General features: G+C 45.9%; 1 protein-coding gene across 2 annotated transcripts in view; it reads left to right on the top strand.

The window, feature by feature from the left end:
- jade2 (jade family PHD finger 2) overlaps positions 1 to 23,933 on the top strand; it is a 174,578-nt gene that overhangs the window by 102,023 nt on the left and 48,622 nt on the right. For both annotated transcript variants that reach the window (XM_076751124.1, XM_076751123.1), the window contains exons 9-10: positions 3,825 to 4,322; positions 5,330 to 5,494. In XM_076751124.1, coding sequence (XP_076607239.1) covers positions 3,825 to 4,322; positions 5,330 to 5,494 — 663 coding nt within the window. The remainder of the gene's footprint in view (positions 1 to 3,824; positions 4,323 to 5,329; positions 5,495 to 23,933) is intronic.

Genomic DNA, 23,933 nt, shown 5'->3' with positions numbered 1-23,933 from the left:
ACACGCGGCGTGTTCGCTGTCACCGTGTTGGTGCTGGAGATTAACAGCCGGTCCTCGAGCCGGTTCCTCTCGCAGGGAGAGTCTCTCCCGTGTCTCCCTCGCTGGAGGCAGGCGGCTGCACAGACTCTCACTGATCAGCTGCTACCTGTCACACAGAAGGTGGAGATGCAGCGCGACACACAACGTGAGCAGCAGGGGCCCCGCGTAGGCTCTAATGCAGGGAAAGGTATGGAATGACAAATCAGCTCTCTGTCTTGAAAAGTTTCGGTACAGGAGAGTCTGAGAGAGAATAAAAAATATCTTGTCAGTCAAACTTTTTTCATGTTTAAGGTGCGGGCTGTCACTTAGACCTCCAGCAGCTGAAGAGCATCATCTTAAGCACTCTGAAGCATCCAGAGTTACATTATGTGTGTGACCACTAACGTCCAAGTGTTGAGTGCTCAGAGCTAAATATTTGTGCTTAACGACTTGCCGTCGTTCTCCAGTTGTAATGAAACTCTTAATTAGTGCTTTATTAAAGGAAGGTGAACTGGAAAGGTCAGCCAGTCAAGCCTGTACTGCATTTGTTAAAGCTCATAGAGAGTCAGCCTGTGAACAACAGTCTTCAGTAAGAAGGTGACACACTCGGCTAATTAAGAAAATACTTTTGCTTCATGCACAGTTTTTCTTCTTCACAGATTTCAGAGCAACTCTTTAGATTTGAATATATAGACGTGCTGCAGGTGCATTGAAGATGAAGTCAGCCTTTGAACAAGCTGTGAGCTTCAAACTGAGGCTGTGCAGCCAAACATTGTTCAAACACGCAGTTTAACATCTGCTGAAAATACAAAAGTTTCCAAAAATACTTAATAAGTCAGGCTGAATATTTTCATTTGATGGTGCCACCTTAAAAACATGAGATTTTTAGGGTTAAAGTGCAAATATGAAAAAGATTCAGTGAAAAGCTGCAACAAGATAACAGCACATAAGTAATACTCTCATACAGAGTAGAGCAAGATGATTTTTACCAATCAACTGGGTGTTAAAGAGCTCAGTCTTTGCAGACTTCTGCTGTCCTCTCAGCGTTAAGGCTCTTAGCTGATGGTACTGTTGCCACACTGTTGGTAGTGCAGGCCGACACCATGCGGGACAGCACATGAAAGGCTAAAACTCAGAAAAATCGATGCCTGAGGGGGAAAGTCTTTTTTTTTTTCGAATGAAAACAGGTCGTCCATGTGAGCCTAGATTCCAGCTGGGCGTGAAAATCCTTGAATGTTTGTGGATTTGAGCAAAATCAAAGGTTTTGAAAATGAATAAATAAAACATAGCAGCACAAATCATCAATATTCCCCAGGTGTCAGGCCTCCTCTGCATCCAGGGATCAACGCTTCACATCTTCAGGAAAGCTATGTGATGGATATTGGCGTGGATATACTGTAGCTGCGCTGTCAAGTCTTAAAATCCATGATTTCATCAGGATTTCTTCATTTGACAAGGTTAGGAGTGAGAAGCTGGGCGAATGACGAACGTCTCCCCCTGAAGCCTGCCAGCTGGAGTTCTTAAATTCTGCCAAACAAGACATTTGGAGTAGTAAAAATTCCCAGAAATTGCTGTTGTCCTCACAAGCCGGCGTCCAGTGGCTACCTTTTCATTATCTGGAAGTGCTGAGCAGCTGCGTGTGGGAAGCACTGGTGTCGTGTTTGTTGTGACACACATTAAGTGTTTGGACGGAGGCGCTTCTGTGCTTAACGTCCTGAACGTTCAACGATGGTGAAAACAATGATGAGAAAATAATGAACAGCAAGTTAGCAGTGTTGGGGACAGGTATTTGAAACCTTTAAGAATCATGAATGGCCTGAAGCACCAATAATCTTTGAAGATTAAGACACATTTATCAAGCGACTTGACCTCTGTGTCCACTGAGACGTAGGTGCAGGTTGATTTTTATTTGTTTGAACTGGGTACAAAAGTAAAAGCCCAAACTAGAGCAGGAAGGAAAGTTATGTCCAAAGTCTCGCTTTTAACAGATAACAGGCCCACATCATCTCAGAGGGCGAAGTAGAATATGATTAAATCACAGTGTGATTGATATCTTTTTTCTGGTGTCATGCGGAGGGTTGAAGATACTGTAACTGTACAGTCAACAAACAAACACGCTGTTATCCACCTAGAAGTGCCCAGTCAGCAGTGGGCGGGGATAAGAAAGGTTCTTAATGAATCGGCTGAGCAGGTGCAATCCAAAAGGCCAGATGAGTGTTTTCTGCGATGACTCGGCCGGCACCAAACAACACATCGAGTCGCCTCCACGCTGTGTTCAACCTTTTGCCTTTTGACTCCACATAAGTGACGGAGCTGCGGCGAGCTCCGTCTGACATTTGGGGAAGTCGGGAGTAAAATGGCTCTTCAGTGTAGACCTTTAACTGCGGCTCGGCTTTTTAACAAAACGATGGATCTGAAGAGGTCTCACACAGGCCAGATACGTGATCGCTCGTCTTCTGCGCCTCCGCCGCTGACTCTGTTTACTCAGTGATTTGGTGGATTGGGGATGTTTTTTTCTCACTGAAACGTGTTTTGAAGCTCAGTACAAGAGTCGACAGTATGAGAAGCGAAATGCATCAAGTTTCACCTTTAAAGAAACCGATGAAACAATATTATGAGAGACTAAACACTGGGAGCTTTCGAAACAGAATATGAGGACGGGATTTAGTTACAAGGGATCCCAGTGGTGATCGTCAATACACATAGACCTCTCAGCAGCACTCAGGTTGCAGCCTCGCACAGATTTCCTGTAGCAGTGAACGCTGACAGGTTGTGATAATGAACTGGTTTACCTCGCATACTGATGACCTACTTTAGTTCAACATCAGGGTATTGTTGTTGGGCGTGTGACAGGGAGAGATGAGGAAAAATTGCAGCACAGACCAGCCGGAGTTCAAGGTAATTACTGCAAAAACAGGATGAAATAGCCTTTAAAGTTTGGGCTTTTTTGCCACATCTTATAAACCACATTCGGACAGCCGCCTTATTTCTTTAGTAGGAAGTACGTTTTCACAGTAAGATGAGTAAGTGCTGCCTACTTTTATTATTTCTTTGTGTTAAATCAGCTCAGACCTCGAATTTTCAACGTAAGGGGTTGTCTCTCCGGCTTTTTGCTGAAGTAAAGCAGTAAAGCTGCTGTGCAATTTGCTTTAAAAATGAAACTTTTGAAGTTGCTGTAAGTTGTCGAGCCAGAGAAGGGAGACACAGAGTTGATTCCCAGATGGTGCAGTTAGTGGGATCAGTCTGGTTTTTGTCACCAGGCTCATAAACGGCACAGAGAGGAGAGTCACCATCCTGCTGAACGCTGAGACCTGTATGCACAGTGACAACAGCACGTCGCCACAAGGGCTCACACACACCAAATCACACCATGCCTGGAGGGACTCAGTGGGAGGCCGCGTCTTAGTATGACCTGTAATGGATAGCACTGTGACACACACACACACACACACACACACACTCCAAGGTACCAGAATGTCAGCAGAAATGGGGGAACCGTGTTTGTTGTGACTTGGCTTGTCTTTCTGCTTTGCTGCACTTCTGTTGGAACCTTGATAACACAAGAAATGGACCAAAAATGACAGATGTGACAAAGTGCCTGAGAAACTGAAGAAAAAAATGTGTGTGTGTTTTTTATGTGCGTGTGGGTTTCAAAGAGAGAGCACGCGAGTTAAGTCACTCCAAGATACTGTAATAACGAGAAGGGTTTGTTTAATAGCAGTGAACACTTCTCCTCCACCTTCCATCTTACTTCTTGCTTGCGTCTCTGTCCTTACCTGTATTTCCTGTCTTCCCTCCTCTCCCAGTGCTCCATGCCCTCCTGTATCGTGGCCTTCCATGTGACGTGCGCCTTCGACCACGGCCTGGAGATGAGGACCATCCTGGCAGAGAACGACGAGGTGCGCTTCAAGTCCTTCTGCCTGGAGCACAGCTGCACCGCCAGCAACAGCGGTGCAACCATCAACAACACCTCCAGTTTGACCAGTGTGAGCAACGGCAACCACACCGCCGCTTCCACCGCCAACGGGGCACTCGGCGCGTCCAGACCTGACTGGGCCGCCACCATTGCCAGTTCTGAGCTCCGGCCGGACCACCAGCACCAGCCAAACAGCGGCAGTGACCCGGAGCAGAGGTCGGTATTGTACCCGGTTTCAGTGTCGGCGTCTGAGCGAGCAGAGCGGGACCAGCTGGAGAGAGAGAAGGTGAGCCAGAGGAAGCAGAAGCTCCAGGAGCTTGAGGATGAGTTTTACCGACTGGTGGACCCTAGGGAGGTGGCCGAAAACCTGGCGCTGCCCGTCTCACAGGTACGTTAAGCCATGGACCTCAAACACTGTAAGAAACGATGAGCAGGACTTACTCCTTCAGACAGTGAGTCAGGTATAAATAAAGCAGACGAGGTCGACTCGCAGCTGAAAACAGCTCGATGGTGAGATGAGCTAACAGGCGACAAGTATGCAAATACTGTGACAGCGACTTACAGCAGGGCATCTCAGAGCGCGAAGTTCACTGAACCGCGAAGCAGAACTGTTACTTTTCTGTTGACTAACAACAAGAAGCCGAAGCTGCTCCTGATTGGCAACACTGGACAACTAAAGACGGAAGGACAAAACACAAGAAATGTGAGGAGCGCTGGAAGAACTTTGCATCCGTGGCTCAAAATGTTCCAAAATATATAAATAATAAATCATAGTAATAAAGAAAATTTGATAAGGTCACTCCATTAGCCTGCACATCATTCTGATCTTTGCCTCTTTGCATACAGAGGTAATCGTATATTAGTGGAGATGAAGAGTTTGGCTCCCACAGTTAATTAAATTTAATCAGATGTGGTATTGACGAGTTGCATTCAGAGTGCCGGCTCTCGTGCATCAAATGAAGTGCTCCGTGTTCACAGGTAAACTGTCTGATAAATCACAGGAATTGGTTTTGAACGTGCCGTGATTAACTGGTCTCAGCTTTCCAAACATGGCTGTGGCTGCAGGCGGGTGGGGGGGGGGTGGGGGGGGTGTTACTGTAAAGGAAAGCTGCAACTGTGCGCCAACAGCTGTAGGGATAAAGCATGCTCTACTAGAGTAACTGCTGTTACTGATTACATTCAAAGTGGCCTCGAAAATTTAAGTGTAGCTGAACTACGTTGTTTTCGAAGCCATATTATGTGGCATAAATTCCTTCCTTGAAAGGCACCTTTGGATTTGGATGAAACGAGACATTTTTAAGCCCAGTGAGACTCCTGGTTTACTCCTTGTTAAATAACCCTAACCCTAACCCTTTATGATTTTAAAAGATGGGAATATTTTGTCTCTTCCTCGAGGTGGACTTCTTATATCAGTTCTGGAAGATGAAGAGGAAGGCCAACTTTAATCGACCCCTGGTGACCTTAAAGAGGGACGAGGTGGACAACCTGGCCCAGCAGGAGCAGGACGTCCTCTACAGACGCCTCAAACTCTTCACACACCTCCGACAAGACCTGGAGAGGGTGAGTAGGAGTGTGTGTGTGTGTGTGTGCGTGTGTTTTTGTTTGGTATGAAGCCTGAAACGTGTTGCTTTGTGCAGTTTGCTGGAGGTATATTTTTAATACTGCGTGTCTGTGTGTTTGCACTGGATGCTCAGTGCGTGATCCAGCCAGGCTTGCTGATATTTAAGGGCTAATTTACATATTTCAGGATGTTAATTAAAAAGATCATTGACAGTATCATATAAAGTTGATTTTGGCTTTCATGAATATTAATGTTAAATGAATGAATAGCCTGAAGGATGAAGGCATAATGAAATGGCTGAATGATATAATGAGTGATTGAATGATAGCCCAGCGCTGAAAGTTTAAGTGAAAATCCACCCAGCACACTGGATTCATTTGGTTTTTCCTGTGGTCTGAGCTCACGTAACACTTTATTCACTACATGTCGTGAAGCCAGTCGGCACACAGAAGACCTCGAGGTCTTTTCTCTGACCTGAAGGTTTCTTGAGTGTTTTGTTCTTGTGCTTCTGGTTTTGGGAGAGACAGACTTCAAATTCAGTCGTGGGTGATCCAGAGCACAGAAACCATATACGTATGTCTCTTGGGATAAAGTTACCTCTGTAGTAGATTAATGTCAGGGGTGCAGTGGTACCAGCTAGATATATCTCTCTTTTTTTTCTGAAAGACTCAAGAGCTCAAGAGACTCGAGAGCCCCTTACTGAGCACCACTGTGTTGGAGTTCCCCAAAGAAAAATATGTTAATGTTTGTGCACGTGCATGTAATGGTGAGGAGGACTTGGATTTGGAGTCTGTCAGGGGGTCCTGGAGAGGATCCTGCTGAGGGACTCATAGTTCTGGTGGTGACCACCACCACAGATAGATGGTGAATCCAGATGTGCAGCTACAGTGAAATGGGGGCATCTGGCTGAACTTTCAACCTGCAGAAGAATTTGCTCCGCACCTGCAGGAAGGCTGGAGAGAAGAAGTCCAAGTCGGTTATGTTCAAAGCCCCCATTGTAGAGAAGCTGCTCGAACTCGTGACCAGAGTTGTGGCCTCCTGTGGCTGCCGTGGTGGCAAGAAAACAGCTGGTGGATAACAGAAGCTCTGGAGCTGAAGAAGTCGACCTTTCAGGTTTGGGTAGAAGAGAAAATGGAGATAGCAGACAGGCGGTGGAAGGCCAGGGAGGGTATGAAGAAGACATAGACCTCTGTGGACACATTGGACAGTCCTGCCCAGGGTGGATAAGATTTGCTCCAAGATGTTCTGGATGTTGTTGGGCTGTCCTGGTTGCAGCAGTGCTGCTTGTTGCTTCCTTGATACCAGCCATTGTAACTTCCTTACTGCTTCCTTTTTCCTATTCACAGAGAAACGGCCAATCAATGAGAATTTCTTTTTATTTCTGCCTTTAAAACAGCAAAAATATTAGTTTATTGATGAACAATTAAATAAAAAAAAGGCTTTCATGCAACTCGCAGGCTGTTTTCTGTGACCAGCAGCATTACCGTCATACTCACCAGCATCAGTTATTTCATGAATGCTCACCCAGTCGCTCGGTGCGAAGCTGAACTGTAGTAGCACAGTTTTGAGGTCAGTCAGAATGGTGAAGTATTTCCCCGCTGCCTTCAGTATCATAGCTCACACTTGGCAGCTGAATGCTCGCCACTATGTAAATTTCCTCGCTGGGTTTCTGGGATTGGTTGCACGCATGCCTATAACCCCACTCCAGGCTCATGTTCGCGGTGCTCTGATAGTTGATTGGCATTCACTGCAGCGGTGCTCTCAAAACCTCGTCCTGACCCTGCAATCTACCCGGCAGAATCCGAATGACAGCGGGCAGCCCACAGCCAAACATCCACTGCAACCTGAGTGGAGGACGATGCAGTTGAGTCTGCTCTGCCAAGGACAGGCGGCGAGACTGCTGTGTTGCTGCTTGTGTTTGGACAAATGTTTCATATCATTACCACAATCTAAAAAACATCGCATGGTATTTGCTTGCTTTCTGATACTAAATCTGCCAAAAAGAATCCGTGTTGAAAAAGTTTCCCCCACAAACCCTCTTAACAACCAGTTTAAATGTATTTTCTTTCAGCAGACTGTAAGATAAACCAACAATCTGGTGTCCTAAATACTTTTCCTTCATGTCTTTGGCATGTGATTTGATACGGTGCCGTTGGCTTGCCTCGGTTTGGTTGTTGATTTAATTTGGCTCACAGTGGGAAAACCTTTCGGCAATTATGTGGCTGCATATCAACTAAATGACCCACTATTCTGTAACAACTAAAAGAATAATATACAAACACAGCAAATAATTGGACAGCGTGTTTTAATTGCTCATTGGTTTTCCCATTTTGCCTCAGCTGGTGATGCCAGCTGAGTGGACTGAAGGAGTTCTGATTAGACGGATCAGCGTGCTCGGCCCGGCCTCCCGCAGGGTTCATTTGGCTTTAGATAACAACTTCTCACCTCTTAACTTTAAAAAAATATTTTTCCCACAAAACGGGTAGTCACTCCTCATCAAGTGGGGTTCGACAGCGCACAAGTGGCCAATCCAGTCCACAGTCTGGGGTGGACAGAGCAATGTTTAGGTCGTGTCTGGATCCGTGCAGATTTCTTTCCATGTATTTTCTGTGATTTAAACAATACTTCAGAGGTGTTTGTTTCCTATACACTTGTGTAACTGTAGACTTAACCACAGTGGTCTCCAGCGGTCAGGCTTTATTGATCGTTGCAGGCCTTGCTAACCTCCTGACCACTCAGTGTATCTGTGCACTCCATAACTCTTCTCCCTGCAGACCACCTATTATTGATGTGTGTGTTGTAGAAGTGCACCATACTGCTTCGAGTCTCTAAGGTTAGCTCTGTTTATCCCCTCAATAAAGGGTAAAACAATTGAAGACCTTCAGTAGAAAATATGCATGTGTGAAAGTATGTAAAGCACCACAGACACATCTGTTTTTTTCAGTATTGCATATCTGACAATGTCCACATTAATATTAACTATTTGCAAACCAATCCCACTCAGTGGAACATCATGTCTTCATTATGCACTAGAGCATACATGCTTCCAGAGAACTTACTTTAATTGGTTTGTATTACTCCTCTCAGCCGCTGAATGTGTTTGTTTTCCACTGCTGTCTGCTTCGAACGTTGTATGGTTGATCCTACTTAATTGTTCATTATGTGGAAATTAAGTAAAACCAACAAAGCATCTGAGCTCGAGCATGAGTAATAGTGTAATCTCATTAATCAAGTTTATCCTCACGAGCTCCGATAAATTTCCACACGCTCGCAGCCTTAACGGGCGCTTGAGCACGGTTAGCGGTTCCCAGAAAAACGGCACGTCGCGCGGGGAGTCGCTTGGCTAACGCGACGGCGGTGCGTCGAGCCCTGTCGGCCGTGAAACGCCTCTCAGATGCCGCAGGCTGGATTTCGTCGGGACTCATATTCGTGTTGTGGCATTTTCAAAGTAGCGCCGATTAGCCCCGAAAGCGATGCTACAGTCGCACATCAAAACACGGTGACATTTGTAACTGATGGCTCCATGTTGAGAGGCGGCTTGAACAGAGGAAATAACAACAAGTTGCTGCTGCTTCAAATCGAGCAGCGTTCCTCTTTAACGCCGCTCGAAGCTCTGACAGAGAAAGGAGGATTGATTGCGTTTGCTGCTGGCAGGTCTCCCATGAGGGGGATTGATCATCAGTTGGTCAAGTATCGGCCAAGCGAGTGTTGACAGCTCACCGCTACAGATGCTAGTGGCTGTCGATACGCGGGCTCTCCTTCTCCTCCTCTGCCTCCTTCACTTTCCTTCTGCCTGTACTCCTTCTCTTTCATCTTCCCTTTTTTTCCCCTCCTGATACCTGCTTCGGTTTGTCACACACACACACACACACACACACACACACACACACACACACACACGCACACACACACCACCTGTAAGAAACAGGAGTTCACTGCTGACCCATATTTTTAACCCATATTACTATATTTTGTCTCTTTTTAGTGTTTTAAGCAAAAGTTGTGCTTGTTTTTTTCTTTCGTATTTATTCATCATCTCTGAGTTCACGTGTGAGGTCTTTTCCGTGGAGATGTGTGTGTGTTGTGCGTACGGCATTGTGTGTGTGTCAAGGCGAGTGTGTGTATCTGTGGGTGAGAGAGTATTCCAATCATCTCTGATTTGCTGGCAAATTGAAAAATCCCCTCCATCCTTCCATCCCGTCATCCCTAGACCCCGACCCAATCAGACCCCACGACCGAACCCTCCAGCCTGCTGCTTTTGTGAATTAAATGTGTGTATGTGTGCGCGTGTTGGTGGTGTTGGTGGAAGAATCCGGGGGCTAATGTTGGGGTGGATTATCCCCCTCCTCTTCCTCTTTGAAGTGCTGCCAATGGAACGAATTGCACCGTGCTGTCCCTAATGCACTGGTGAGCTTTCTCCATTTCTGTGCTCCTCTCCTGAGTGCCGCCCCAAACCCCCCTTTCACCCACATCACTCATCCAATCAGCGAGCAACATGTCGAAGCAATGTGCTGCACCGTCATTGGGTGGTGTGAATTAGCTGCTAAACGTTCTTCTTCTTCTTCTTTTTTGGCTCGTGTGGTGTTTAAAGATGCAGGTGTGACCGTGTGTGGCGGTAGATCAAGATCACGGTGATGATCTCGCATCACCGCTGCTTGTGTTGAGAAGGTTGTCGGTGCAAATCCGTGCAGCAGCTGCAAAGATCTGCTGCAGGATCGCCTGTCAACAAACCGCTGCAACCCCAAAAAAACAGAACAGACGTAAAAACAGATAGAAAATGAATATAAATTAAGATAAGGATGAAAATAAAAAGACAATGCATAAAACTGCACAATTAAATATTACAATTTTGTTAAAAATAGAATAAAATAAGGATAAAAACGTGAAGAACATGAAAACTGGAAATGGGCATGTTAGAATGAAGTGGAGAATAATGACTTTGTGTATCAGACTTGTTTCTAAATTGAATTGACCTAAAAAATTAGTTGACTATTGGCTTCAAGCTACTTTCTGAAATACGCTCTGATTCCCCCTAAAACCACAAAACAAGACACGATGTGTTAATTAGTGAGCTTAACTCTGGACACGGCCGGGCTAGCTGTTCGCCCCCGTGGCCAAACTAAGCTAAGCGCCCCCTGCCTTCAGCTTCACGCTCACAGTAACAGACTCGAGGTTGGTATCAATCTTCACGTCAAACTGTCAGCAAGAGAAAAGCAGATTTCATGTCAAATGTCAGATTCTTCCTCTGACACAGCAGTGGTGGTTGTGTGTATCAGAAGTATTTAACATAAAAGCAGTCATAGTATTAAAAACTGTCAAGTACCGAAGGCTGGCGTCACACGCTTCATCAGATTGTTCTGATGTGACATTAAATGCTGATTCATCTGAGAAGTTTGACTTATTTTGTTAAATTAGAAGCGTTTGTTGAAGAATTATGCGTAAGGTATTGAAAAACCTTTTGTATTGACAGTTTCCAAACAGTACGAAGCCCTCGGGGTTCGCTAACTTTGTTATCTATAGATGTAATCTATCTATCTGTGTGATGACATTTGAAACATGGAGGTCAAACACGCCAAAGAAAACACGTACTCCTCGCTGGATCCTGCACAGACGACTCCAACCGCTGTGTTTACGTTCACTGGCTGGGTTTGGATGAGGTTCAGTCCTGAAGCGGAGGGTCAGGGGTTTTAGCCTGAGAGGTCTGCAGAAGCTGAGGGGAGCGGAGAGAGAGCTGGAGCTGGGTGAAAATAGGTTACTGCCAGAGAGAAGGAGGAGGAGGAGGAGGAGGAGGAGTGCAGGGTGGAGGCTCGGGCTCTGGAAGCACAGAGGGAAAGGAGCAGGACTGGAGAGGAAAGGGCTGCAGGAGAGGTGCTGAAGCCCGCGGAGGAGGTGGATGAATCGTGGGAGGAAATGCCAGGGCTTGGCCCGGGACAGGAGACAGGGCAGAGCAGGGGCTGACGGAGGGAAAGCAGGTGTGAAAGAATCCCTTTTCCTTACTCATTTCCTCCTGCATGTTTTCACATCTATAACTACTCCAGTCGAACAATTGCAGTTAGTCTTTTCCCTCCCGTCAGTGCATCGGCGCTCCGGCCAAGGCTGGCAAAATGTCCGGTGGCACGGTGCCGTCCTGTGCCCTGCCCTCTGCTCTCCTTCACTCTCTCACGGTAAAGACTTGGCAGCACACTCGGCCCAGCAGGTCAGCAGTCCCACACCCAGGAGGCCCTCAGAGCAGAACACAACAGTACGCTTATGAAACAGTCCCGTTAATAAAAGAGGGAGCAAGGGAAAGTTTTGATTATGAGCAGCAACATATGTTTTATGCACATATCGAGTTTCACGACTGAGCGCTCCCAAGCAGAGTGGGAGCAGAAAAATGGGATGTGATCAGAAGGAGGGGTATTTATGGGAAGGAGTTGAAAGAGGAGACCTGATTTTTGGGGGGGGGGGGCAGCGAAGTTGCAGAGAGCCAAACCTGGACAGAGGGCAGCGCCGCGAGCCTTCAGCTGCAGGTTTGGAAGCAGCACGGTGGTGCAGGACCGGTATGTGTCAGGTAAACTGAGTCGGTACGTCCTGTGCCGAAGGAGGCGAAGGAGAGGAAAGCCCCATCAGCTAGTTTTCCTTGGCTACAGGTTACAGTTTCACAGTTTGTTTTCTTTCCACAAACCCCCCCCTCAGTGCTGCATTCTGTCCGAAAAGAGCGGAGGGGAAGTTTAGAAGCACGGCGAAGAAAATATATGCACACAAGCTTGTGACCAGGTGTTGCATTCGAGTGAACGTGAGGCAGGGAAAGAGGAGAATTTTCCACATGTGGAGGAGCTAAAAACAAAAAGTCACTTGGCAGATCAGGCTCGCTTGTATCTTTTATCATCTCGGACTGCCAGCATCTATGGATGTCCCACAATCTCTGCGGCCTGTGTTGACTCACATCCACAAGTCATAAATGCCAAAATCCACATAACCCACCAAAGAAATGCTCCAACCTCTCCAGTTTCTTCTTTTTTATTTTATTTTATTTCACCAGAAGATTGTCGATGGAAGGAACCACAGAGAAATTTTGGACCCTTCTCCCGACTTTTATTTCTTTACTTAACTCATCTCCTTTCTATACAATCATCCAAGGAGCACATTATTTATGAAAGAGCGCTGAAGCGTTTCACTTTCCTCACATGTGAGTTTCATTAATGCTCTGCATCCTCAGCCTTTTCTCCTCTTTCGTAAAAAGTAGAAATCATGTTTTCTCATGTTCAGAGCTGTCTCTTTTTTATTTTGTGACTATGTTTCGACATAAAATCGTGTCATAGTTGTCTGGGTTTGTGCTGGTATCATGACATACAGCTGCAACAAAACCAACAACTGCCCATCACTCAAAGCCATTTCCTAAAATTTCATAAAAGTTTAACAATGAATTGATTGATCATATCTCAGATTTAGATTTCCTCAATTTAGCAACAATATTTAGAACTTTTGCTTCCTCTTAAATCCAGTTGTTGCTTGTTCTACCTTCATCCTAAAAGTTGGAGTCCAGTGCTTGATTATTACACTGTCATGGAGTTGTGGGAAAGATTAAAGCAGATATTAAAAACTGAAGCAGTAGAGGCAGAGATATCCTGATTTAAAGCCTAATATGGGTCAAGCTCAAACAACGCTGGATTCTACGCTTCCCATAAGGCAACCTGATAACATCTTTTCATTAGTCCGTCCCGGCCCGGTGGATGTCCACGCCCTCCAAACTCTGCACCCTCAGTTTGTTACACAGGCTTTCTGTTATAAACTTATGGTGTCCGAGATATTTTGTCTGATTTGGCAAAATTCCTCCAGAGCCACAGAAGATGTTATACAACTCGGAGAGCCGGAGAGCGCAGACCTTCGCCCGGGCCACTAGTCCGCTTTTCTATCATCTCTTGCAAACCTGCAAAAGCAAACCGCATCGTCAATATTATTCCTCATGAAGGACATTTCCTTGAATATCTCTGCAGGAGTGTATTGCAGATGAGTCACATTTGGACGTGAGTAAGATGATATGATGTACATGTGTGGGCTCTCCCAGAGGATTACTGCTGCCTGTCAGCGTGGATTGTGATGTTGAGTCACAGTCATATAAGTGGTTGTGTTTTGAACTTTCCTACCATCAACATTTTAAGATGTTGGACATTTACTCCGACAAGGCCGAGCGCCCCGTCTCGCAGTGTTAACGAAAGTGAAAAAGACTTTGTGTGTCTGCCCTGCGATTCGGATCCGCTCCAGAATTGAACGGGTTCTTCGTTGGCCCCTCGTTGGCCCTTTCACCAAGTTTCATGAAAATCGGGCCTGTAGTTTTTCCACAGTCCTGCTGACAGCCTGACAAACCGGACTGAAAACACAGCCCTCCTTGGCAGAAGTAACTATTTTCACTGGCTGAGTAGCGCTCCTCATGACTAGTAAACTGAATGTGATTTATAAAATTGGGGGAATTCCTCAAATGTGAGGTAGAATTGACCTCAAACAACACCATGTTAACCTGATTGCAAGTGACTTTGGAAAAGAGCCTCTTGTAGAGTAAAATGCAGCTCAGATGAGCTCGTTTGCATGTTTGTTGTATGCACAGTGTCTGCGCGCTGCTCTTCCTTCCGCCTGCAGCCTCTCCCCAAATTCATCTCTTTTTATAGTCGGCACATTCAGCTCAGTTGGAGAAAAGACCACAGACAACAAAGCGAGAGGCAGAGGAGGGAGCGGGTTGCAGGTGCTGGGAGATAAGTCATTTGACTGCTTTTTCACTTCGGTTCTTGTCATTATGTTCGTATTTAGACGACTCTGCTCCAGCACCCTCCCCCGCTCCCCTCACCCCTGTGCATCGCACCCCCGCCCCGCCACTCATCTGGCATGAAACTGTCTCTAGAGTTACGCAACGTTAGGTAGGGTCAGGGAGAGGACAGAGACATGGAAAGAGCGACACAAAGACTGTAGTGCTGTGCCTGCTGGGTCTCTCACACACACACACACACACACACACACACAGATGCATAAACACACAGTGATGTCGACTTACATGCTTCACTACCACTTACATGTACACTCACAGCCGTGCACACACATACAGAATCACTCATCACCCACATGCATACTGACAGAGGCATGCATGGCTTGCATACACACACTCTTACTCCTACACACACAGTGGGGGGGTTCTAGCTGCGGGCCAGACGGGCCGAGTCATGCAGCAGACAGACCCACCCTGTTGGATCAACGTCAACCTGGCTCTGCACACACAGTTCTTCTTCTTCTTCTTCTTCTTCTTCTTCTTCTTCTTCTTCTCCTTCTTCTTCTTCTTAGGCTGCTGTCTGTTTCCAAGATGCTTTAAGGTACTGAGAGAGATCCAAGACAAGGGCCTTTTCTGTGCACCGGCAGCGATTACTGTTATATCTCAACGTTCAACAGACGCTTTAAGTGTTTTACCAGCCAGCCAGGTCTCATTTATAGATTTAGGAAGGAACTGGAACTCGTGGTTGGCTCGCGCCCAGAGTGACCGGTAGAGTAACGCAGACTCCTGAGGGAAGCAGTCTGGTTCTTGCCGTAGTTTACGACCTCTCTGCTGCGCGACTTTTTTTGGCCTGCGTTCATGCTCGCTGATGCATTCTCCAGAGAGACTTCCCAGACATCAGAAAAACTGTTGACCGATGGGATTTGGACGCGCAGTTTTTGAGCGCTGATCAAACGCGGCACGTCACTCGCTGTGTCTGAGCTCATTCAGATGAGAGCAGCGGCGACCTCAGCGGACTGATCCAGAAGGTTTTAATGTTGAGGTTTATTTCACATTTTAAATCAAACAAATTAGGGTATCAACGGGACTGCTTTGTGTTTTTGGAGAACGTCAAAACAGATGGGAGATGTGTTTATAACTGTAGCTTTGCTCACTCAATAACTCATTAGGTGAAAGCTTCCCAGTGCGAGGTCAGAAGTTACTGTTGTTCTATTACCTTGTTTAGCTTTTAATCGATAAATCACGTTCTCATTGGGTGTAATGCAGTTCAAACAACTTTCTTTGTCTTGATGTTGAAGAAAAATCGACAATTTTTCTCATGTTTTAAATGAGAGTCATGGGTTTGTGCAGGGTCATAAAGTTGAGTGAAAACAAAAAAGTAGTTAATTTAAAGTAATGAAGAGGAGATGCTTCAAATGAAGCAGGAATAAGAGGCAAAGTTAGAAAGGGAAACACCACCTACTGCAAGAAGTTCAGCCTGCTGAAAGCAAACACACTTTCACCTTTAGTCCTCAGTTTGGGCGAAGGGTCACGTCTAAAAATTGATTGCTGTGAGTGTAAAGGCTCCCAAACATAAGCAGGAGTAAAACTGTGGAGACTCAAAAGGTTAAATAAAGTAAAATCCTCAAATCAATTCTAAAACCCACTGCAAATGTGAAAATGCTCCTTCGCTCCCTTCTCTGTTCTGCTCGGGAATCTGGCTGCACCGTTCTGTGCGAGCTGAAGGCAAGAACAGGCTTTACACCTTCAGGTAGCCTCAAGCTCCATTCAGTCTGCGAGAAGCCGCCTGTTGAGATCCACTGCTGTTTAAAATGCTGCATGCTAAGCCTGGCTGTGTAACACCGCCCCAAGGCTTCAAAGCTTACAGAGAGCTGCTCCTTTGGCCCTAGCCTTTGATACCGCTCTGCCACAAGGTCACCGAGCTGCCTTCCAGGCCACGAGGAGAGATCAGAAACACTTAACTATGCCAACTTCAATGAAAGTGTGTGTATTATGGTTACACTGGTGGAGAGCCAGATCTAAAAATGAGAGGTTCTTATGACATGCTGACATGTTAGGTGCAAGACGTGCAGGAAAGAGTTCACTAAAAACCTTTTCAGAAAGAGAAAAGGTGTCGCACAGTAAAGGTACAAGCAGCATAGAAATACCATCAAGCAAACGTGATCTGCTGTATAATTATGGCAAACTGCTGGTCGTAGTTGTTTTGAGTGGGTTTCCTGCACAACAGGTGCATGAACTGGTCATATGATTTGTGGTTGGTCTCATAATGAAGTTTAATTCCTGTAGCACCGAATTCGCCTGTTTGCAGAAGAGGCAGATCATCTGTTCGCCGAGGTCTGAAGAAGTCAGAGTGGATCTGTATTTCCCTGAAGCCTCCTCTTCTTCTCCTTCTCCGTGGCGACTTCTCCATCTCGCGTCCCGTTGAGCTAGCTTTAGCTAACAGCACTAGCATGGATGACAGAGCGTAATTCCCGCGACGCTCACGAGGGGCCACAACTTGCCGTGCAGCCAGTAGCTTTCTCCAAGCTGTCGTTCCGAACCTGACAGATGCTTGTTGGGGGGCAGAGCTTGACGCTGGGGCCAGGTAGTGTAATTACTGTGGGCTATTGACAGTGAAGGTATCCAAACGGACCACTGGATGATTAAAATACAATGCATGCATTTACGTGCGGGGCTGCACAAAGTGTTTCTGAGCTCTGGGCCGAACTTTGAGAAGCTGTGCTGCACACTTAAAGCTCATCTTTATGTTTATTTAGGCAAAATGTGTAGTTTTGGTAGCTCCATTTGCCTAAGATGACTCATGTTCGGCTTCCTCTGCTTGCTTTTCTCTCCTAGTCTTTGCTTTACTCACAATGTGCACGATTCTCAAACGAAGCTCGTGGGTGGTGATAGGTGGAAGCACTTGATAAACCACAGCAGGACTTTGTTTCTGATTGCAAAAAAACAGCATATAGCATGAGTTTCCTCTGCAGCTGAGCAGCCACAGAGGTCCAGTGTTTGATTTCAAGGGTGAGTGTGAGCATACGGTGAAATCTGCCGTTTCTGATGCCGTCCCCTGCTGCTCGGAGACATTTTCTCTACACATTGCTGGAATATGCATTATGTAACAGTACAGGACTCGCAAGGAGCAACATGAAACTTTCTCCTCAACTCTTGAGGAAACAAAGCATCTGCAGACTGACTCTGTCTCCCTTTTCTACTTTTATTTTTAGAGTCAGAGTGATTTTTCCGTGACATTTCCCGCCTGGCTGCTGCAACCCAGCAGCCGGTCTTTTCCAGGCGGAGCGACAGGCCAGGCCACGCAGCCTTTTATCCCAGCTAAGTGGCGTGGTAGGCCAGCTTCAGCTGTGCTCCTCAATGGTTGCTGTTTAGACTGCTCCACCGTAGCAACAATGGGACTCCTGAGTGACTTCAACTCGCCACTCACCTCCGATCACTCCGCGTCTAACCTCTTTTTATCGTCTCTTTGCTTTTTCGTCTTTTTCCGGATTAGCTGTTTGACTTCTTTCATACATCCGCCGACACAGAACTTTCTGCTGATATTTTCTTGCTTTCATTCTGTCCTTTGCACACTTTTCTTTTTATCTTGCTCGCTGCCTCATTTTCTTCAATTTCATCACCTTCTCTCTTTTCACCTGCATAGAATTATTTGAATTCCTCCTCCTGTCTCACCACCTCTCCGTTTCTTTCTCCTTCATCTCGATCTGTTTCTCTCTCTATCACCTCCTCCTCCTCTCTCCCTCTTTCTCTCTCTGGATTTCCTCACCATCCCGCTGCCCCTCTGGTATGAGCTCTGTTGGATGAAATAAATATGAGGAGGAAGAGGGATAAATATTTATAGCTGCTTCAGCTGTATAATACTGTGTGTCAGTGTGTTGTTGCACTGTGTGTGTGTGTGTGTGTGTCTGTGTGTGTGTCTGTGTGTGCATGCAAACATGTAAGGTGTGTGTGTGTATGTGGTATATGATTTCAGACCCTTGGCCAGTGCAGGTGCTGAGGCTGCTGTGGGGATAAATAATTCACTGGAAGTTAAACCTTAAATTCACATCACTTTGATAAGACAATAGGAGCAGCATGGCAGCACACTCACACACACACAGAGAGACACACACACACACACACCACCTGGCACTGAGCATATGCGCCCTCGGACATGCATGAGACATCCCTGCGCAGACACACGTTTGACACAGATATCATGTTATACAGTAATCGTGCATGAAAACACACTTTTGCAAACATGTATATGCGTGAAATGGAACGCGCGTGTTGGCTCACTCTGATAAGCCTCCATGCAAACTTAACACAGTCAGAATCACACGCATGCACGGGGCCAGTAAGGCATCCACGTAGCGAACACACAGCACTGACGCACACACTTCAGGAGTTGAAAAGCTGCTCTGTGTTATGTGTATTACTCCTGTGTGTGACTGCTGCGCTCCTCTGTGTGTGTGCGCTTGCGTGCGTCCATGCTTGTGTGCGTTGAAGGTGACCATTCGAGTCCATTTCTGGTTGCGTGAACGCGTGAATGTGTGTGTGCTTTCGTGCGCCGGCGAGTCAACCATCTCCGTCTCTTACAACACCCTCACACACTCCGACGGGCTCACTAGCTGAGCTACACACAGATAGGGGTGCGTCAATAAGTAATGAGAGCGATATGAGGGCCCCCCAGTTGACCCGGGCCTTTAATATTTTACAGTAGGGTCTGTCAGACGGTACCGGCCAACACACTGCCACAACTCAACCGTAAAATCTCACTTCGCGGGACTCGACGGCAAGCGCCGCCCTCTAAGGTCCAATTTAATAACATCCTCTGAGAGCCTGCCAATGCAGTCAACTCAAACAGCACTTTGCAGAAGTTTTTTTTAAATCCTGTGTACAATATGTGAGATTAAAGCTGCCGAGCAAGGTTCCTGTGCAAGTTGTGAGGAAATAGGACTCATTTTGGAGCTTTAGGATCTAATTTTACTTAAGCGTGTGAGCAGCGCTGATGCTTTCTGTGGCGTGTTAGCATTTCGCCGGATGCACATTGCCCTCTTGGTTCATCTGTCATTTACTCTTTTTCTGTTTTATGTCATCAAAGTTAGGTCTTCTGTGCAGGAACACTCACACAGACGCGGACGTTCACACATGAGGGCTGATCAGTGCAGCCACGCTGTTGGTCAGTAAGCAGCGGGGTGTCTCAGACGGGAGCAGCCACAGCATGTTCACGAGAGCGGGTCAGGATTAAGCTTCTTGCTCAAGGGCACCTCAGTGGCCGTAATGGCAGGTGTTGAGAGAGTGTATGTGCAACATGCATCATGCACACTTTTGGAAACATGTAGCTTGGCCCAGCAGGCAGGTCTGAAGGTAAGAGTCAAACAGCAGTAACATTACCTGCTGGATCACAGTGAAATGTGCAAAATGCCATAATAATTAGCCATCAGAGAGCAGATCTTGCAGTGCTGCTTTTGGGTGTTCAGTGACTGGTTCAACAAGACGTGTGATGGCTCAAGTTCGACTTCAAAACAAAAGCCACGAGGACAGAAAACAAATACAGACCTTATACGTTCTCAAACAAACCGAGAGCGGTGACTCGTCTGATCATCTGATAACAATCCAATAGCTTTCTCACAGCAACAGCACGTCTTGTTCCCAGTTTAGCTGGGTTCATGGATATTTTGGTGGAAACAGCTGGAAGGATGAATATTTATTAATTGACTGTGTAACACAGTCCATCTGAAACTATCAGACTTCTCACTCGCTCACTGATGCAGTGTCGATTCATAATGCATAAGCACAACTGAGTTCACAATCAGAGGAGAGCGTCTCCAAATCCAGATGTGTCGTTAACGGCACAGACGGCAGAGAAACAGCAAGGACATGTTGCACAAGTTTCGGTGCTGCAGCTTAGTATAGATCAACTCAGCAGGCGGCCAATCAGCTTTGGTTTTGATTATATTGGCTCACAGTCAGAGAAAGCAAGATTTCCACAGAGTAGAGAAATCCAGAAGCTTTTGTCCCCGAAATTTACCTGCCAGACGTATTGATTTATGTATCTAAGTTCTACTGCTATTCTACACTTTGTGTGTGTGTGTGTGTGTGTGTGTGTGTGTGTGTGTGTGTGTGTGTGTGTGTGCTGTGTGTATTTTTGTCTTCTACACAGTATACAAAGAAACCACTGCCCACACAAAGCGAGTAGTGAAAGCATTTCCAGTAAGGACAGGCAGTGCTGTACAGGCAAAGAACAGAATTTATTAGATTTGGACATCGAATCTGTTTCCATTGGGCTGTTTTTATTGAATTTTTAAGTGAAACTTGTAATAATAGTGTAATACTTCACTCGTTTCAGTCATGCATTCAACCACGTTAGATCTCATAGCCAAAAGCACACACACATCAAAACCAAGATGCTATAAACAAACTTCTCTGACTAACAGCCACAAATTTATCGTTTACCATGAATGCATACAGCGCTGTGTCCAGTTTAAATATTAAAGACTAAAATTACGTTGGCAACGTGCTTCAGTGATGTTATCATGGCTGCTTCGGGCACATTTTGGTGGTTTTGTGGGCAGTTTTATGACCTGCAGTGTAAACCGTCTCCTGAACAGGCATTTATTGGAGACAGGTGTTTATTTGCTGGAACATGAAGTTCTTTAAGGCTGCGAACGTGAGCTTTTATAAGACGCTTTATGGTGTTTATATTAAGAGCATTTCTCTCAGGCTGTCGCTGCAGTTCGCTGAGGATGACAGATTGAAATCACACAGTGTGCAACGGAGCAGATTTATAGATTCACTCGTCTTTTTTCGGTCTGTATAGAGACATAAAATAAGACATATGTGGTTTCCAATGCCCCAGTTTCGCGCGTTAGCATTTTTTCCAGTGCATCTGTGTCCTCATTTATGTGCTTTAATGTAGATGAAAGGGTGACGGTAGAAGGTAGACGGCCTCCGGTGACTCAGCCGTGACTGAAATTGAACCGAGCACTGAAAAATCAAAAAGTGCCTAAAACAAAGTGCAGTTTGGTTGTCGCTGCTTTGCTGCTCCGCGCTGCGACGTGTGTCATAAATTCAGCTTTTTGGTTAACACCTGCAGCACGAAACGCTCGCTGTCTTGGTGCAGCTGTGTGAGCTCTGACCAAACTTGTTGCACGTTGCCATCCTTGTTATTTGGTTTGGTTCGGTCCTTGTCCCATGACGGTGTCACAGACAAGTGTGCCTGTCAGAGCATAAACAGCGACGTGGGAAATATTTAGTGTCAGTTTCTCACTTTTAGCGTCACGTCCTGACACGGCTGTCCTTCTGTTAAAACTTTCTCACATCAGCAACCATGCAAGTAAAGTAAGAGGCATCACCCGCTGATCTGATCTCCATACCAGGCAGTTTGATGTAAACTCCCCTCATCGCACGGAGCACTTCACACCCCCTCCATAATTCACCGGCAATTTCCCTGCATACCAATAATTGCAGTTTGAACGTGCTCGAATTCACAGAGAGCAACTTCAGGCTTGTTAATGCCGCGAAGAGGATTTTAATCCGGTTTTTAAGAGATGATCTGATGCTGAACAAGGTGCTAAATATCAATACTGATGTGAGCAGGGAGGTTTTATTATGATCACCTGCTTCCCTTGTTTTGTGCTGAGAGCAGCCCAAGCCGGCTGCCAGCATACAGCGTCCACAGGACTCGCTTTCTGCAGGGAAACTTGTCCTCAGTCTGTAAATCCAGAGAACAATAAATTGAAACTAATTGGGAGGTTTCAAAGATTACAGTCAGCTGGGCCCACCCTGTTAGCGCCAAATACCCATCACTTCCCTAACTGAGTTTCACCGTGAAGCTCTGAGCACGGTTTCGCCGCCGTTCCCACATGCTGTAATTTCGTCCCAGCCAGCCTCTCAAACCATTATGGAATAAAGGTTCCCTGCTGAGCGCCCTGTAGCATCTGCAAACACATTCCTCAGACCTCCACTTACCCCTGGCCAGCCTGGCAATAAAACATAGCCAATTAGGCTTTGCTCCTTGCTGTGTGAAGCCCTTCTCCCGCTGCTGCGTGTGATTTGAGTCTGAATCACTTCCTCCCTGTCTCCCCCTCCTGAGAGGAGGTGGATGGAGAGGAGCCTCTCTACTTTAACCGCCGAACAGTGTGAAACTCCTCCGGTGACAGCGCCGCCACATCTGTGTCGTGTGCAGTGTTGACCACGGTGGAAATGATCCTCTGTTCATTTCTGTGCAGTAATGACTTCGTAGATTCCAACAAAGTTACGATATACAGCTCACTGCTCAGTGTTTGGTGCTGAAGGCTTCCAGGCAAACATGGTGTGAACAAATTTCACCATATTTCAGCTGGTTTGACCCTTCGGTTACACGTACTCGTGCAGCATGAGGTGACTGAAGAGTTTTCCAGGAAGTTCAGGAGTGCGTAAGGATGCAGTGATCCAGCTGTTTCTCTCCTGATGCTCTGACCCCTCAGCTGATGTCTCACTGTGTAGAACTTACTGGGATCAGTCTTATGTTAGATAACACATCATTTCTTAACTCAAAGTGTAGACGTGCACACACTGATAAACTTTATACCCCTTGAGCAAAGTGAAGGTTTCTGTTAAGGCTTGATGTGCTTATCTCCTGATTTGATACTGATACTTGGATGCTGACTCAGTATCCACATACTACTATACTTATACTATACACACGCACACACAATGCCTCCACCTAGTGGTGTCTGTATATTGAAGCTCATTGGCCATCGTGAAGTGAATTTTGACTCTTTCAGGTTGCTGTAGCTGCTGTTTACGCTGCAGAGGAGCAGACTGACTTATCAACGTCAAGTCAGCAGCTATTAGTTTCCACGGAGAACAGGAAATATACGCCTCTAAATACGAGCACACATGTTGTTTTATGTTCCGTATGTGAAGTAAAACGGATCATTTAAGACAATTCTGGCTCTGTTGCGATGCTAATTTCCTTTAGCGCGTTAATGGCGATTCTCAATATGCTTTCTCTCGTAAAGCTTCTCTTATTTGTTCATTAATCATTCAAAATGTAACGTCAATGTCTTGATGGCATAATAATCTCTAAGAGCACCAAATGCACAGTTAGAAAGTCATCTGGAGTCAATTGATGTCACTTTATTTCACCGACACATAGAATAAAGTGCGAGAACATAGAATAATGAAAAAGAGCAGCAGAAACCAAAGATCCGTCCCTTGAAATCGTCATCAAAGTTACTCATTCTGGGAGTTAAAAAAGTCAAGAATATCACAAACTGTGCGACACACGAAATGTAAAAATATTTCCCACCTCGTTCCATAAAGCCGTCAAGCAGATTTCCACTCGGTTGTGACAGAAAAAACGCACAGTAATTGTGAGCAAACCGCTGCTGGCCGCAGTAACAGACGATATTTATGTTGTGCAGTGTGAGGGATTCCTTAAGAAACTGTGACAAGGAGGACTAGAAATTTCCAAAAGCTCAGATCAGTCTCTTCTTTAATCCTGTCAGGGCTTATGCATGCTGCATGCAAGACAGGCGATCCATGCTGTCTGGATACATTGTCAAGTGAGATTTTGGAGACAATTTAATCCCTCCCCAAATCCTGTTTTGTTTGCTGACATGAAACAGTTTGTCCAATAAAACCTCAATCCAATGGAGACGAGGGCTTTGGAGTAATAAGGTTTTCATAACCGGGATTTGATCTTTACATATTTGCTATTAGACATAGTGTGG

Source organism: Chaetodon auriga, chromosome 15 (genome assembly GCF_051107435.1).
Source record: "Chaetodon auriga isolate fChaAug3 chromosome 15, fChaAug3.hap1, whole genome shotgun sequence".
NCBI classification, from domain to species: Eukaryota; Metazoa; Chordata; class Actinopteri; order Chaetodontiformes; family Chaetodontidae; genus Chaetodon; species Chaetodon auriga.
The sequence above is the reverse complement of the archived record's forward strand: the minus strand, read 5'-3'. Positions and strand labels throughout refer to the sequence as shown.